The sequence below is a fragment of the Oncorhynchus clarkii genome, chromosome 9 (assembly GCF_045791955.1).
Source record: "Oncorhynchus clarkii lewisi isolate Uvic-CL-2024 chromosome 9, UVic_Ocla_1.0, whole genome shotgun sequence".
In the NCBI taxonomy this organism is placed as follows: domain Eukaryota; kingdom Metazoa; phylum Chordata; class Actinopteri; order Salmoniformes; family Salmonidae; genus Oncorhynchus; species Oncorhynchus clarkii.
In genome coordinates this window covers 50,518,868-50,536,704 of record NC_092155.1, presented here as the reverse complement: position 1 = coordinate 50,536,704, position 17,837 = coordinate 50,518,868, and the positions used below count along the sequence as shown (strand labels likewise).

The 17,837-nt window shown below is 45.7% G+C and overlaps 1 protein-coding gene across 1 annotated transcript in view; it reads right to left on the bottom strand.

Annotated features, from left to right (window-relative positions):
- LOC139416489 (laminin, beta 2-like) overlaps positions 1 to 17,837 on the bottom strand; it is a 53,464-nt gene that overhangs the window by 18,490 nt on the left and 17,137 nt on the right. Inside the window, exons 3-16 of the mRNA XM_071165129.1 lie at positions 9,438 to 9,607; positions 6,778 to 6,913; positions 6,546 to 6,619; positions 6,155 to 6,343; positions 5,971 to 6,034; positions 5,627 to 5,829; positions 5,183 to 5,303; positions 4,836 to 5,024; positions 4,473 to 4,652; positions 4,258 to 4,370; positions 4,032 to 4,111; positions 3,490 to 3,646; positions 1,228 to 1,368; positions 506 to 667 (exon numbers count right to left, since the gene is read on the bottom strand). Of these exons, the coding sequence (XP_071021230.1) occupies positions 506 to 667; positions 1,228 to 1,368; positions 3,490 to 3,646; positions 4,032 to 4,111; positions 4,258 to 4,370; positions 4,473 to 4,652; positions 4,836 to 5,024; positions 5,183 to 5,303; positions 5,627 to 5,829; positions 5,971 to 6,034; positions 6,155 to 6,343; positions 6,546 to 6,619; positions 6,778 to 6,913; positions 9,438 to 9,607 (1,979 nt within the window). The remainder of the gene's footprint in view (positions 1 to 505; positions 668 to 1,227; positions 1,369 to 3,489; positions 3,647 to 4,031; positions 4,112 to 4,257; positions 4,371 to 4,472; positions 4,653 to 4,835; positions 5,025 to 5,182; positions 5,304 to 5,626; positions 5,830 to 5,970; positions 6,035 to 6,154; positions 6,344 to 6,545; positions 6,620 to 6,777; positions 6,914 to 9,437; positions 9,608 to 17,837) is intronic.

The following is a 17,837-nucleotide window of genomic DNA, read 5'->3' as shown; positions in this document are numbered from 1 at the left end:
TGTGCCTCGACACAATCCTGTCTCGGAGCTCTACGGACAATTCCTTCGACCACATGGCTTGGTTTTTGCTCTGACATTTACTGTCAACTGTGGGACCTTATATAGACAGGTGTGTGCCTTTCCAAATCATGTCCAATCAATTGAATTTACCACAGGTAGACTCCAATCAAGTTGTAGAAACATCTCAAGGATGATCAATGAAAACAGGATGCACCTGAGCTCAATTTCGAGTCTCATAGCAAAGGGTCTGAATACTTATGTAAGTAAGGTATTTCTGTGTTTTATTTGTAATACATTTGCAAGCATTTCTAAAAGCCTTTTTTAACTTTTTCATTATGGGGTACTGTGTGTAGTAGATTGATGAAGAATACAATTAATTGAATCATTTTCAAAATATGTCTGTAACGTAACAAAATGTGAAAAAATTCAAGGGGTCTGAATACTTTCTGAATACACCGTATATGGTTAATTGTAGGGAAGACATGTAGGAACTCTGAGAGTGTACCTCTGGCTCATAGCGGATCATGATGTCATACTCCATGGCATGGGGGATGTTGTCTATTGTGAAGACCAGTCCAGCGCCATCCTTGACCCGGGCAAAACCAGGCCCAGTCCAGGTGACCATGTGACCCTGAGATCTCTCCCTGTGAACACTCCTTACATCAGGCTGGAACACACACATAGAAGATGACCCGTGAACAAACCCGATTAACTGGACCCTCACAGTCAACAGGTGTACATTCCTGCCTGCATACTGAACTATGCCAACAAGAGGAGTCAAATGAACAGCATCTAAAACAGCCCTGTTTCGTCATCCTTGACAGGTAATCTAGTCTGTGGTGGAGGAGAGAGACTATCCAGGGAGCAGGTTAAACAAACACATACCTGTATGGACCGTATGGTTGGACTCAGATTCCTGCTGTCAAGCCCTGGTTGCCTGCGCCCACAGCCCCATAACCACCTGACTGGTCTATGGAATATGTCTTTGTGGAGACATTCTCCACTATCTCTACCATGCGCGGGCCACTTTCACTGAGATATATCAGCAGAGCTCTTTAAAGTGCATTGAAAAACCTAAACATCCCAATCGCTCTGTATGTGATAATGTAATCATTCAACCGATATGAAAGCGCTTTGACGTGGTTCAAGGCAAAGGGAAATCAGAGGGAACCATAGAGGTCAGTAGTAGTATTTATTTATATGAAGGGAACAGACAGTGAGTGTTACCGTTTGCTGCAGCTGGCGGATGCGTCTCAATGCTGCCCTCTGCTGCTGGGTGGTGGCGATGCGTCTGTGGCGTCTGTGTCTCCTCAGCTGGTTGTTGAGGTGCTCCACACAGTCAACCTCAGCCTGGGGCCTGGCTTTGCCCTGGGGAGAGGAAAGGTGGAGGAGAGGATTAGTTCAACTGATTTACTGACTACCGACTTTATAGACTTATCATACATGCCTTGCTAGGAGCAGAATAGCTGTACCTTGGCTAGGCTGAAACGAGTGACCATGAGGATATTAAATGGAAACTTTTACATTCATTCCAACAGAGAGAGAGAGAGAGAGAGAGAGAGAGAGAAAGAAAGAAAGAAAGAAAGAAAGAAAGAAAGAAAGAAAGAAAGAGAGAGAGAGGGTGCATGTATGTGGGAGAGAGAGAAAGAGGCAGAGAGCTGTGGCTTTGTGTGTGTGTATGTGTGTGGCAGGCAGCACTAACTCTCTGTGACAGGCTGGCATCTCCTCTACCGTCTGATCTTTTTCCGGGTCACTTCAGCTCTGGGCCAGTGTCATAGCTCTGAGTGTCTGTCTATGAGCTACTGTGCTCCGCTCTGTCTGCAGGCCCACTGCACACTACTACTGTAGCTAACAGACAAAACATACGCCAGCCAACACTCGCTGATCTGACCTCTGATATGCACAACATGCTGCCACCCTCATCTAATGCAAGGTCGCCCTCAAAAGAGTACAGTTTGAATGACGCTACGAAATCTGAGAAAACCTGATCAATCAATCAAATGTATTTTATAAAGCCCTTTTTACATCAGCAGTTGTCACAAAGTGCTTTACAGAAACACGGCCTACACAGCAAGCGATGCTGAAGCACAAGCACAATGGCTAGGAAAAACTGCCTGATCTAGGAAGAAACCTAGAGAGGAACCAGGCTTAGAGCTGATGCTAAGCATGAACGGATGACATGTCAATAAAAAGAGACACCAGGAAATTAAAACATATAATCAGTATCATGTTAGCTAGAGAGAGAGGGGATGTGGTGCAAGAGAGAATAATGTTTATTATCACATGACCACCCCTGACCCCTGATCCCTGACACCACATTATAATAAATCAAGTTTTCAAAAGTGACAACACACTAACCCCTGAGTCCAGCTACTGCATGACCCACAATCCCCTGGTCCTGCACTCTATTGTACTCTAAAAACAGATTCCTACATAGTATATCTCATACTTTCACATTCCTTATTTAAATTTATCTTTTGTTGGGGATGTTGAGGCTTGTCCTGGGGGAAGTGAGGAGACAGGAGGTATGATATGAGATAATATAACAGAGGCCTGCTGCCTGCAGCCGTTGTCTGTCTGTCTGTCTGATGTGTTCTGTTCTGTTCCAGCAACTGTCTGGGTGACTAGGGAGGGGGCCTGTACACGCATCAGGTAATCTGATTGAGCAATCTTACTCTCACATGGGTTGGAGTACAGAGAGGAGTGTAAACCCCTTTACCTGTGGGAGCCAGACTATCAGTACCTTCCATAGTCCACAAACACACGCACGCACGCACGCACGCGCGCACGCACGCACACACACACACACACACACACACACACACACACACACACACACACACACACACACACACACACACACACACACACTCCTGAGCCGTGGGTCTGCCCACACAGAGACACATTCTCCTGGTCTGATACCCATCTCTCTGGCTCTGCCTGTACCTGCCAGGCACAGCTAAACGCAGTCAAACATCACAACAGGACACAGATACAGATACAGACATCAGATAGTGTTCCACACAGAGACTTAGCAGAACCGACACAGACATACAGTTTCCAATCCACTACGAACGACCTTGAATATGAAATAATACAGTGAAATCTCCTTATGTTAACAACTTGTGCCCAAGACCAAACATGGAAAAGTTGAGTCTGAAAACCACATCGCACTGATATAGAATCACAAGGTCGGAGAGTATATCAGTGAAAGGTGCTTACACACACTATTTAAAGCTCAAGAGAAAGTACCAAATCCACAGAAAGACCTTTCACTTCCTAACAGTCCTATAAATAAAGACTTAACATATTCCAAGGCAAGGACATAATATTCAAGGTTTGGACATTTAGCAGTGAAGCAGGCGAGAGCTGTGAACAGCAAACACTGGTATGCTTTTAAGAACTAAATTCACACTAGACTATACTCAATTTACATCTATCAATAGTGCCCTATTGTACAGTTGTTCTGTTTGCACTGTGTGTGCTCACCGGGAGGTTGTGGTCACTAGGGGAGTGGCCAACGGCGTCCTCTGCCTCGTATTTGTAGTAGTCCAGCGGGGCACAGAAGTACCCAGGCTGCACGTCAGAACACTGACGACCAATCAGGTGCCTCCTACAGTCACACTGGCCATTTTCAACCATACACCTGTGTACAGACAGACATACAGTACACACAGACATCATAGCCTGGTTCATTCACAACTCACCAGTCAAGAAACAGTAAGAAAGATAGGCACGTACGATTATTCCATTTAACACCTAATAATGAAGACTTGTACCACACTAAGTGGTAAGTCCCGTTCAGTGTTATTAATCACACACACACACACACACACACACACACACACACACACACACACACACACACACACACACACACACACACACACACACACACACACACACACACACACACACACACACACACACACACACACACACACACACACACACACACACACACACACAGTGAGCGAGAGAGAGAGAGAGAGAGAGAGAGATAAGCAATTCTCCTGAAACGTCAGACGTACCTGTTGCTGTAGGCTCCACCAAAGTCACAGTCACAGGCTCGGCAGCCTGCTAGGTCATTACCGAGACCCCAGTACTCCGGCTAAAGGAGAGGACACACACAACATGGCGACCGCATCCTCAGAACCGAAACGCAATCCTTACAAGATGGTAGACGAGGCATCAGAATAGGCACGGCGTGTGAGATGGTAGACGATGGGTCTATAAAGAGCACAGGGCCAGTCTTACCAGACACTGGTTGCAGTAGCGGCCTGTGACGTATCTCTTACAGGAGCAGTCCCCACTGATCTGGTCACATGGTGCTCCCAGCATTATGGTCCCACGAGGGTCACAGTTACACGCTGAGAGAAACAAACAGTAGACACATATATGGTTTACACTGTCTGTGGCAACACACACACACACACAGAGATGCATACACAGGTTAAGGTATACACACTCACGTTGGCAGCCATGTGGGTCGTTGTGGGCCAGGCCGTAGTAACCCTCCTTGCAGTAGTCACAGCGGGTGGCCTTAACGTTGAGCTTACAGCGGCACTGCCCGGCGATCATGCCCATGTCCAGGTCTGTGTGGCTGTCACACACACCTCCCTCCATGGAGCCCACAGGATCACAGTCACACGCTGCGGAGAGGAAGAGTGTGAATAGGACGATATAGAGAGACAGAGAAACAGTCACACAATGAGAGTGGTGTGCAGAGAGACCACGATGGGTCAAAAGTGAGTCGCCCATCTACACTGTATTACCATAAACACATGGTATGTGGTATACATTAGATTGAAGTATTCTACTCCAGGTTTGCTCACCAGTACAGACCCCGGGGTCTCTGATGTCCCTGCTGGGGTCCTTGTAGTAAAATGGTTTACACATCTCACAGTTGCGTCCCATGGTGTTGTGGAGACAGTGGTCACAGACGCCACCGCCGGCATTGCCCGTGGCCAAGTAAACCGCCATGTCAAAGTGACAGTGGTTGGAGTGGCCGTTACAGTTACATTCTAAGTAAAGAAGCAAAAAAAATCACAAACATCAGAAATGGTGCAACATGTTGTTTCTGCGGCTGTGTGTATCCTGTAGTGTTACTTCTACGTCTACTGTAGGGTTGGACAACATTGACAGATTCCTCCCACTCCAAGTGAGTAAAGTTTAGTCTCACCTCTGCATGTGTGAGGGTCGTTGGCCTCGGCTGGGCTCCAGGCCAGGTCGTTGTGGAAGTCTCTGCAGCGTTCACAGTTTAACCCCTCAGTGTTGTGTTTACACACACATCTCCCATGGATCTGACCAATCACAAAAAGAAAACATGACAGCTGCCATTGTCTCTTGGACATTTACCACAGTCATCGGCATATGCAATGACCAAGAGTTCCCACACAGAGACAACATATGACATTTTCATTTTGTCATTTAGTAGACGCTCTTATCCAGACAGATTTACAGGAGCAATTAGGGTTAAGTACCTGGCTCAGGGGCACATCGGCAGATTTTACCAGCGACATTTGAGTTACTGGCCCAAAGCTATTAACCGCTAGGCTAGCTGACACAAACCGAGGTGTAAAAAGAGTTGGAGACTGGATATTTTCTATGCCTCGGTCCTACCCACCATGCCACTGTCCCTGGCATCAACCCCTGGTACGGGGGCACACTCTGAGGCGTGTCCGTAGCAGAAACAGCTGCCCCTCACCACCAGCTCATACAGGGAGTAGTAGTACTTCTGCAGAACGTCAGAGCGCCGGTCCAGCAGGTTATCTCCCAGGGTGTGCAGCTTGGTGAAGTTGATCCGCAGATTGGTGATCCGCAACAGCTCTGCCGAAAAAAGGAATGTTCACACAAATCTTTCATTATGTCAATTAATGGAGTCCAAATAAATGGATAGTTTTTAGGTTACTTCCAGTAGTCCTCAGATTGTCCTCTTAATTGATCTAATTTCTCAAGTATTTGCCTCACCTTGAATCTCCAGACTGTATGGGTCTTTCACATGTATGGCAGGGTCGAGGACTTTATAAATGACCTGCAAGAGAAAAGAGAGTAAACGAGAGTCATCTCACAGCTCAGATAATCAGCAAATGCAAATTTCTTCATCTACAGAAGGAAACTCCATCGTTGTCCCTAACTCGCTTCATGGCCTCACCTCTCCTTCCGTGGAGGGCTCGATGTCAGAGTATCTCTCCTCACAGATCACATCATTGATGTAGTGGAGGGCGTGGCCGGGCACGCGTGGGAACGTCTTGGTGCAGTTGTAGGCAAAATAACGGTACGGTCTCCAGGAGCGACCAAAATCAGCCGAACGCTCGATCAGCATGGCTGCCGGGCGGAATGTCTTGGGAGAAAGAGGTGGAACAGCCGGAACAGAATTCAGGAACAGCTGGGACTTATTCTGAATGATTCATGTGACAGTTATTACAAGTCTGTTCTATTGGTAGTAATATGTTTGGAGATAGTTTGGATTCCTGTCTCTTGGATATTACTCATCAAATTCCTGAGCTGGCATCAGACAGCAGCACACACACACATACTCTCACCTTAAACTTCATGATGAGGTGAGTGAAGTGGAATTCTGCCTCCAGATTAAGTCTGATACTGACACCCTCCTCTCCTGTAGGGAATAAATCACACAAAACATAATGAGAGATTATTACAGCTGAGAGACACACACACACACACACACACACACACACACACACACACACACACACACACACACACACACACACACACACACACACACACACACACACACACACACACACACACCGTTGACGGACTGCCACCATGTGAGGTCTTCGTTGCTGTCCTTGAGTTGGATGACGTTCTCCACGCGGTGACTGTTTTTGTGGTAGTACGGGTCATAAGGCCGCTGAGAGTTACACGCAAAACACTTGTCCAATTCCTACAGGGAGACATAATCAGAAGGTGTAACAGTATGTTTACACCAGATGACCCCAATTGGGATTTGTTTACTTTGTTTAGACATGTTCCTTAAATTACGACATTCGGTTGACGTGTGTATCTAGGAGTTTGACACCACCAACAGGAAAACCCTGGTTGCCTATGGAAACTCGAAATGTAGGTCGGCCACCCATTTGCAAGTCACAATGGCAGCTAGCGGGACCGGAGCCAGGCAGTGATAACATGGTCCCCTGGATCATAGTCTTAATTACTGTGGAGCGGATTGGGTGGATAGTGACCATGCAGAGAGGACGTGAGGGGGGCATGGAAAACAGCCAGAGCCGGGTCTCTTAACTAGGTTGTTGTTAAGGGAGATTACGCTTCTAACAACACTTATGTGAAAGGATTGCGGGGAGAAATCAATAGGAAAGCATAAAGTGTGTATAAGTAGGTGGGTTCCCCAACACATGCACATGACTGTCCCACCAGCTTTAAACCCTAAATCTCCTTTTCACACCCTCATTTAGGACCTCGTCTTATAAAAGTATTCCTCTCTTCAAGCTAAGGCTACCATCTTACACTGATCCTCCATCGCCAAACCTCTCTGCCTCTCCTCACATCTTAGACGTATTGACCTCCCATTAGTTAAGCTCGGCGGACACTCAAATTATAACTAGCACTCATCAGCACTCATCTAAGACGTTGATTTGACTGATCTTCATTGACACAGGAAGATGGTGGTTTATGAGTGTCTCAGCCTACTGGCTCCTTCCTCCTCCTCCATGCTCCCCCATCCTTGATCTAGTGGAAGCTGGGCTAGCGTTAAAGCTTTAGTTCCAGTCCATCAGGTGGGTCGTGGGGCCAGACGGGAGCCCCTCTGATGGAGAGTAACAACAAACAGCCCATAGGAAGATTACTGCAGATCAATCCCCAGGCCTGGACTTGGCCCAGACACTACACTGACATCATCAGATTACTGTAGGACCAGCCACTACACTGACATCATCAGATTACTGTTTGACCAGCCACTACACTGACATCATCAGATTACTGTAGGACCAGCCACTACACCGGCATCATCAGATTACTGTAGGACCAGCCACTCCACTGATATCATCAGATTACTGTAGGACCAGCCACTACACTGACATCATCAGATTACTGTAGGACCAGCCACTACACTGACATCATCAGATTACTGTTTGACCAGCCACTACACTGACATCATCAGATTACTGTAGGACCAGCCACTACACTGACATCATCAGATTACTGTTTGACCAGCCACTACACTGACATCATCTGATTACTGTAGGACCAGCCACTACACCGGCATCATCAGATTACTGTAGGACCAGCCACTACACTGACATCATCAGATTACTGTAGGACCAGCCACTACACTGACATCATCAGATTACTGTAGGACCAGCCACTACACTGACATTATCAGATTACTGTAGGACCAGCCACTACACCGGCATCATCAGATTACTGTTTGACCAGCCACTACACCGACATCATCAGATTACTGTAGGACCAGCCACTCCACTGACATCATCAGATTACTGTAGGACCAGCCACTCCACCGGCATCATCAGATTACTGTAGAACCAGCCACTACACCGGCATCATCAGATTACTGTAGGACCAGCCACTACACCGGCATCATCAGATTACTGTAGGACCAGCCACTACACCGGCATCATCAGATTACTGTAGGACCAGCCACTACACCGACATCATCAGATTACTGTAGGACCAGCCACTACACCGGCATCATCAGATTACTGTAGGACCAGCCACTACACCGACATCATCAGATTACTGTAGGAAGATACAGGAAGTGACCAGTAGCTGCATTTGTTACAAAATGAATTGAACAGGCAAACGTTTTTTTTAATCATACTTTCTGTGCACATATCACTACAGTTGTTGTAAAAAGAAAACCAGGACAAAATGAGTACAACTACTGAAAAATAAGAAAAAACGCAGTGGAATGTTTAGAACTGATTGAGACAGGGGTATTTGGTGTGGGCCGGTGAAGTAGCAGTTGAGTGATTTGACTGACAGATGATAGTTCCCACCTGGAGCTACAGTATGAGGGGCTGTCACTATGTCCCGCCCTGCGCTAAGAGCCATTCCACAGTCACCACCTGTCAATCATGTAACCCTATAACACTCCGCAATGTGTTGCCGTATCTGCTGCCCACAATGAGGTAGAACACACACATGCAGACTTCAAGTCAACATGTGTCAAGGATGGAGGGATGTAGGGAGGGGTGGGAGGAGGGAGGGAGGCAGGATGCGCTGTACACCTGGGACATTGAGACATTGGGAGGCTTGGCAGTCAAGGGGGACACACTTAGAGATGGAAACAGACAAGCCCCTCACCCCACTGGATATCCTGACTTCTACTGAGAGACATGACCAATTGTGGGGTGGGGTAAGACGGATAATGGGGTCTTATTTCCAACACAGGTTTAGGTTCAAGTCCAGGTGTGTGTGCGTGTGTGTGTTCTCACCTGCAGGTGGCTGACTATGCAGTAGTGTTCAGGCCCATGAAGACCACAAGTGGAGGTGGCGCTGAGATTAATGGCTCGGCCAATCAACAGGTTGCCTGTTGCCGGGTAACAGCTGCCCTCCATGCAGCCATGCGGGCTGGAGGGGAGCTGCTGTCCCACAACACTCAGAGCTGAGGGGGGATTGAGGACAAGGGAAGAGGAAGGAAAATAACACAAAACACCTCCAGATTAGTTCCTATATCATTTATAAAGCATATGGATTGAAGAGTTCAATATTATGGAGATCGGAGACATAAAGAAATGACATATACACAGTTATACTCAGGTATCATGTTATATTTGCGGTCTGTAAAGAGAACTTAAGGGTAATGACTTCATGCTTCGTGACTGGAGACAATGGGCTTGTCTTTCCACAGGAGTGATATCTGTATCACTAAGAGCATAGTGTTTACAGTGTTCAGTCAGCAGGCAGGACCAGAGGATGAGCTCACTCTGCATACAGCCACTCCTGTACGCTACGCTAGGTGCGTTACAGTCCCACCCTGCCTGGGAAATCACAGGAAAACATCTCTGTTTTCCATCATAGACAATTCTACAGTGGTTACTGGGTTATTACTAGCGTTGGGGAGTAGCAAAATACATGTAACAGGATGACATATTTTCTATGTAAACGCAGTAACTGTTTTCCGTTGCAGATCTGTAGTAATTGTCATGACAGACAGGGCAGATAGAGTCCGTGTCAAGTTAACTAATGTAAATTGTTAAGGTTGTGCGCTACTGGTACGAAGTCAGGTGCAGGAGAGCAGTGAGTTGTGATCAGGCACACTTTTATTTGGCAACAGCACAAAAGACAGACGCAACTGCGTCCAAAATCCTCCAGCCACAGGTAAAAGTCAATAAGTGCGACAACACTCACAAATATACAAATATATGACAAATACATACAACGGGTCGAAATACGATACCCGGGGAAAAAAACAGTCTGGCGCATCACACTAAACACATAACAAAACAATTTCACACAAAGACATGGGGGGAAACAGAGGAATAAATGCATGCAGTGTGACTAGGGAATGTAAACCAGGTGTGCAGGGAACAAGACAAAACAAATGGAACAATGAGAAAATGGAGCGGCGATGGCTAGAAAGCCGGTGACGTCGACCGCCGCCTGAACAAGGAGAGGAGCCGACTTCGGCGGAGGTCGTGACAGTAAATAATGGTATCACATCAGGTTACATAGGGGTCGTTCCATTTCCATCCCTTTTTGAGCACCCCTTTTGTTTTGAACAAAACTTTATACATATTTGCCCACGGTAGAAATGGTCAGAAAGTCACTTTTAAGACCTGAATACCAAAACATTTAGGAGATATAGATGCTCAAAGTTGACCTTTTTCTACATACCCCCTTAGCCTGGCTGACACGACTCACATGGTGAGCGAGGAAGACCTGACGCACTGGTCTGGACAGGAGGCCATTGTAAATGCAGTATTCGGTCAGAGTTGTGCTTATTTCTGGCTGAGCTTTGATCAGTTCTCTGAGATGTAAAATGTTTTCCTGGGGGGTTGAGACCTCACGGTTTTTGGATTTCAAAATCCAACAGTTGTATTGAAAGGGGGTGGCACTTAGGCGTGTGCGGCTGCCCATGTGGGTGTTTGAGTGAGATAGACACAAAGGAGAACCAATCAGTAAAAAAGCACAGCCCCCTTCATTATCCATGCATCATGCCAACAACGTCAAAACAGCCTTTCCGGACTCTGAGGTCAGGAGACCTACCATGAGAAATCCAATGTCTTCATCCCTGGAAAAGTCTGATACCATTTAAAGCTTACAAACTATTTAACATTTTCTTGAAACAAATGTTATTTTTAATACAAATAATATCATTGTTTTACCTTTAACATCAATCATGTAAAAACGCATAAACTACGATATTCTTCATTTTCGCAAATGTTGTAGCTTAGACTATGCTACAGTTGTTAGTGTTTTTCCCACCATCGGTTGAGACACAGCATGCTCTTGAATACAGGATGGAAGTCCACACATGTTGACTTGAATGGGAATATCAGTTGTTTTAAATTATAATTTCAATCTTCCATAGGAAATCTAATGAAATCGTAGAAGAGATTCCTATTTAAGTTGACGGTTGGCGGACCGTATTCAAGAGCATGCATGTGTCTCAACCATTTATCTTTTCCAGTAATGAAGACATGGATGCTTTATGGTAGGGTGGGGTATGCAAAATGGGTCAACTTTGAGCACCTCTATCCTAAATGTTGTGGCAGTCAGGTCCAGAAAGTAACGTTCTGACCACTTCTACCATCAGCAAATATGTCTGGAAAGTTTTGTTCAAATCAAAAGGGGTGTGGTCAAAAAGGGATTGAAATCTAATGGACAAGGGTCAAATTGCTTTACTGCCCTTAAGCCAGGAGTCTGAGGTGAACATTGAAGAGAGGTAAATAAATCACTGATTCCCCTAAGCTGTCTCTAGGACACTGCTTGGACTCTCTCACATACTACTGCTAGTGCTGCTTCGGGCTCCTCACAGCTGAATGGTGACAATAAATGTTGTTGTCGTTATTGCGACCTCATCTTTAACGCACTGCCATAACCTGTGAACTATGAACTGCACAGCTCCTTCTGCACCTGGAGGAGACCCTTGTGTTCAAGGTAGCTGCTGTTCAGAAGGGGCCAGGGCCACTGCAGAATTACCCTATTATTACACCCTGTTGTCCCTCTCACCCACATAAATGTTGTCTACACGTCACGGACTGTGAAAACCCACTCTCATCATGGTTGAGAGCAACAAGAGAGGAAGTGAGAGTGATTGGGTGAGGGGAATTTTAAAAAAGGCCAAGAGAGAAAGAGTGAAGAGGTAGGAAGGGGGTGACAGAGAAAAGAAAGGGGGGGATGGATGACTTTCTACAGAGCGGGAGAAATAGAGAGGTAGCTAGAGATGTGTAAAGAGATACAGAGATTGCTGGGGCCCCTTTCAACATCAGAGGCCCAGGTGACATCAAACACACAGCATGTTGGGACACGACGGAGGTGGAAGGTGTGATGTGGAATTAAAACATCCTGTGTTACCCATGAGAAATGAAGTATATCATATTTCCCATAGACACCCAGTCATTAGGGCTTGATAAGGAGAACCAAGTAAACATAGGGCTGAGTCTGAAATGTCTAAGTGGAAATTACAAGCTTCAGAAACCTTCTCCTGCAACAGGGTGATCAAATGAAGATCCTTTACCTGTGCCATGTTGAAGTCAAATATTTAACTGAAGCAGATTCCCTGAATTCCAGTAAAGGAGAAGTAAAGCATTCACACAAGGCACTGGGCCTTAACCTGAGACTTTCAGCTACTCGCACACATGTACAGGTACAGTAAAGCTGCAGTTAAATCAAAGTGTGACCTTTGGAATGTTGATATCTGCACATATCCGACTCTCCCTGGGCAAACAGAAAAGTCTGTTTAGGAGTGCTGTACATTAGCCCACAGAGAATACCTGAAGCTCACCAGAGATGTAGGACAAAGATAGCGGGGGGTGGGAGTGACTGTGACGCCTAGGACCCCTCCCTGGCTGTGACAAGATATCTCTGACCGTGATGCAGAGTCTAATGGCTTCTCTAAGCTGCAATGTGGGCATGTTGCATGACTGGACATTTGAAGGGGAAATCTTCTGTATCTCAGTGTGTTGAATTGTCCACCTCACTATGATGACAGTATGTGGTGTTGGAGTTATATCTTCCCTTATGACTTTTCTATTTTCTCACCGATGTTGAAATATATAGTGCACCTAGTCTGGGTTTTGGCTGATAATTACAAGACACCACTGCAAACGGGTGCTCTGTTTGCAGACAACACACAAATATCATTTTTCTAAATAGACTTCTTAGACTTGACAGTGATGTCAAGCCCCCTCCTCTCTGGTGGGTGATACGATATCTGTAATATATCCTTTACCTTGTTTTCTCCTGCACCGACTAGCAAAGAGAACGTGTGTGCATGTATGTATGTGTGTGTGTGTGTGTGCATGTGTTGTGTAAGAGTGTACTTGGGGAGGGCCCTGGTAAAGCCACCCTAGGGTCTGCTTTCACCTACTCTGTTATTGCATTCATCTGTCTTTTCCCCCCCAAAAATGACAGCAATAACAAAAACATACACTTCAAAGACCATTTCAAATCCGACCTAAGCACCCATTGTTTAATACACAGCAGACCAGTGTAGACACTGTTGTCCCTTCTGCTCAACGCCTCTTCATGTTTTAATTCTTAAAACTCAAGGTACAGCTGCTCACGAAAGTCACTGAGGAAATAGACACATATAAAGTAAAACTACCATTTACATCACGGGGTCTCAAGTAGCACCTCTTTAGCTCATTCCCGACGACATGTGTGAGAACGTTACTGTTAGATCGGGTCCTAATGCTAACGTATTGGAGCGTGCAGAGAAAAACACAGGGCTTTCGTAGGTTTCAAAACTGCTGTTGACAACAGCTGGTTTCTCAGTCTGATTAGAGCGTTGGTCAAGCACGTGTCTGTACACCGCCCGCCACATAGCTACACACACACGCATGCCGAAGAAGGAAGGCGTAGGCAGACACACACTTGCCCAACATCCCATCTCCCTTCTGTCCCGGGTGCTACAGTAAAAATGCAGGGAGACTGCGAGAGGGGAAACATGTATTTATTAAGAAAAACATTCCAGGTGTCAGACACAGACTGTTCCAAACACTCCGCCCCATCCCACAATGCCCCTGTGCAGAGGTAGAACATGTGTGTTGGAGTGTGGAGGGCCCGTCCAACATGCTCTGTGGTGCTTATCTCTATACGGGCTGGGACAGGGGACCAGGGAGGGCAGAGGAACCAGGCTTAGGCAGTCAGGCTGACAGCATATGGATCCTCCACGCTACTGGGCTTCAGTAGTATAGCTGTCTTTCCTCTGGGAGTCCAGGCTTAATCCACACACTACCTGACACTTTCTTAGCCACTGGAATGGAGCACTGAGCTGAGCAGTGAATCCATTGCCTGCTATGGCCAGGACCTATCAACCTCTGTTTCCTCTACTGGATCTAACACTGTTAACTGTGCTCAGAGATCATCACTCCATAGGCTATTCATCAGTTGGTCCACTGCTCTCATAACTGTCATTGTTGCCCCATATCCAATAACAGCAGCTCCTACAAGCTGTCTCTGAATCCTCACTCCCAATTTTTTATTTTTTATTTTATTTAACTAGACGAATCAGTTAAGAACAAATTCTTATTTTACAATGACGGCCTACCCCAAACCATTCCCCTAACCCGGACGACGCTGGGCCAATTGTGCGCCACCTTATGGGACTCTCGATCACCGCCGGTTGTGATACAGCCCAGGATCGAACCAGGGTCTGTAGGGATGCCTCCAGCACTGAGATGCAGTGCCTTAGACCGCTGCGCCACTCAGGAGCCCAAGTGTACTGGTCAAGCATACAGTATCAGAGCTCCAGTGATCTGTTGGATTTGAATCCAGTCCCTTCAGGTCCCTCTCTTCTCTGTCACCATATTCCAGTCAGTGGAATGGCCTCCCAGCACTAAAGCCCAGTGTGTCACTCACGATACTGTCATCATTAGACAATCCCATGAATTGATGGATTGTGAGTCAGATAACTATAGGGCTCCGTGCTGTGATTGGAAGATTTGTACACATTCTCACTGATAGTTAATTTAACATTGAACAGGACCAGTGGGGGCTGCTGAGGGTAGAATGGCTCATAATAATGGCTGGAATAGATTAAATGGAATGGTATCCAAAACATGGCTTTCATGTGTTTGATACCATTCCATCCATTAAACTCCATTCCAGCCATTATTATGAGCCGTCCTCCCCTCAGCAACCTCCACTGAACAGGACACAGTCTAGAAAAAATCCTGTTCTGTATTGATTGTACAGTAGGGCAGAACATAGCAAAGCACCAACTGATACAGATTGAAGGTAAGAGGTAACACTTTCACACACTTCCAATACATGTTTCCAGTTACAGTCATTAACAGAGAATATGACCCAGATTCCTGACTGCAGGGGAATGAGGAGAAAAGGGCACATATCCCAGAATACCTAGCAGTCTGAACTTTGTGCCAGTGCCACCCAGGGAAGGAGGGAGAGGGAGGGTTTAAGAAAATCACAAGACCCGGTAATCTGTCTTTAACTGGATTAGAGCTGAGTTCCTGGGAAAGAAAAGATGACGCCCAGGTGGAAGAGAAGAGGAGTGTTGAACGGCTGTCTGGCTCCTGGGCTGGGAGGACAGACAGACAGTAGTCACCGGAACACACTTCATACCTCACTGGCTGCATATACTGTATGTGTGTGTGGACCGGGCTCCTCTGTCAAAACACACCTCAGTCACCAATGAACCCTGAAGAGGCCCATTCTGACAACCATACAGAGACAAGAGCTGCTGCTAGTAATCATTTGCCAGACATTCCAGAAATGCCCCAAATTCTGTTGGATTTAAATAACAGAATCTTAACCTATGAGATTACTGAATATTGTACCTTTATTTAACTAGGCAAGTCAGTTAAGAACAAATTCTTATTTTCAATGACAACCTAGGAACAGTGGGTTAACTGCCTGTTCAGGGGCAGAACGGCAGATTTGTACCTTGTCAGCTCAGGGGTTTGAACTTCCAACCTTCCGGTTACTAGTCCAACGCTCTAACCACTAGGCCTAGGTTGTGTTACATGACCAGAGAAGTTGAAAAATAATCATTCAGAGCATCAAAGCTTTCAGTGCTCACTGTTCTGGCATCTTAAGTTATGGTGGTAGAACCCTGTCATACAGAGGGAACCCCTGAATTCTGTCATTCTCAGGTTCCATCCATTCAACCCTGGTTGTCAAGATATTTTACAGAGAACTCCAATACCTTTTGTGTGTTGTATAGCAATTACCTCATACATTACGTAAACAACGGGTGGAGCTGCAAGTGCAAAGCTATACAGAACCATTACTGCATCAGATCTCGCCTGAACAGCTGTCTGAGGAGTGGCTCCTCTTTTGTAGTAAGAGACTGGTGAAAGTCAGCAGAACAATGGCAGCAACACAGTAAAGCAGAGCTACATAAAACTCAACCTGCGCTGTGCTGCGCTGCTCTGGAGGAAACACCATACCCACCTGCGGTTTAGCGCCCTGTGCTACAATAAAATAGTTCCAGTACATCACGTCAGACATTCTTTGAATCTTTTAGTACCTGTGTTTCTAAAATGTGTCAAGACATCACATTACATGAATGGCTGTCTATAGTCCATCTCTCTGTAATAAACTTTTGTCTCCTTAATAACATATGAATATGTAAACAACTCATGAAACATCAACTCATTTTCTGTCGACTAAACATTCCCTTGTTTCTTCAATGTTAACTAATCTAACCTAAGGTGATAGACTGTCAGTCACCTTCATAGCTGCAGCGGGGTTATTCTGCCACATTATGCAGGCTATGTGTTAATTACTGCACATACAGTGCCTTGCGAAAGTATTCGGCCCCCTTGAACTTTGCGACCTTTTGCCACATTTCAGGCTTCAAACATAAAGATATAAAACTGTATTTTTTTGTGAAGAATCAACAACAAGTGGGACACAATCATGAAGTGGAACGACATTTATTGGATATTTCAAACTTTTTTAACAAATCAAAAACTGAAAAATTGGGCGTGCAAAATTATTCAGCCCCCTTAAGTTAATACTTTGTAGCGCCACCTTTTGCTGCGATTACAGCTGTAAGTCGCTTGGGGTATGTCTCTATCAGTTTTGCACATCGAGAGACTGACATTTTTTCCCATTCCTCCTTGCAAAACAGCTCGAGCTCAGTGAGGTTGGATGGAGAGCATTTGTGAACAGCAGTTTTCAGTTCTTTCCACAGATTCTCGATTGGATTCAGGTCTGGACTTTGACTTGGCCATTCTAACACCTGGATATGTTTATTTTTGAACCATTCCATTGTAGATTTTGCTTTATGTTTTGGATCATTGTCTTGTTGGAAGACAAATCTCCGTCCCAGTCTCAGGTCTTTTGCAGACTCCATCAGGTTTTCTTCCAGAATGGTCCTGTATTTGGCTCCATCCATCTTCCCATCAATTTGAACCATCTTCCCTGTCCCTGCTGAAGAAAAGCAGGCCCAAACCATGATGCTGCCACCACCATGTTTGACAGTGGGGTTGGTGTGTTCAGCTGTGTTGCTTTTACGCCAAACCTAACGTTTTGCATTGTTGCCAAAAAGTTCAATTTTGGTTTCATCTGACCAGAGCACCTTCTTCCACATGTTTGGTGTGTCTCCCAGGTGGCTTGTGGCAAACTTTAAACAACACTTTTTATGGATATCTTTAAGAAATGGCTTTCTTCTTGCCACTCTTCCATAAAGGCCAGATTTG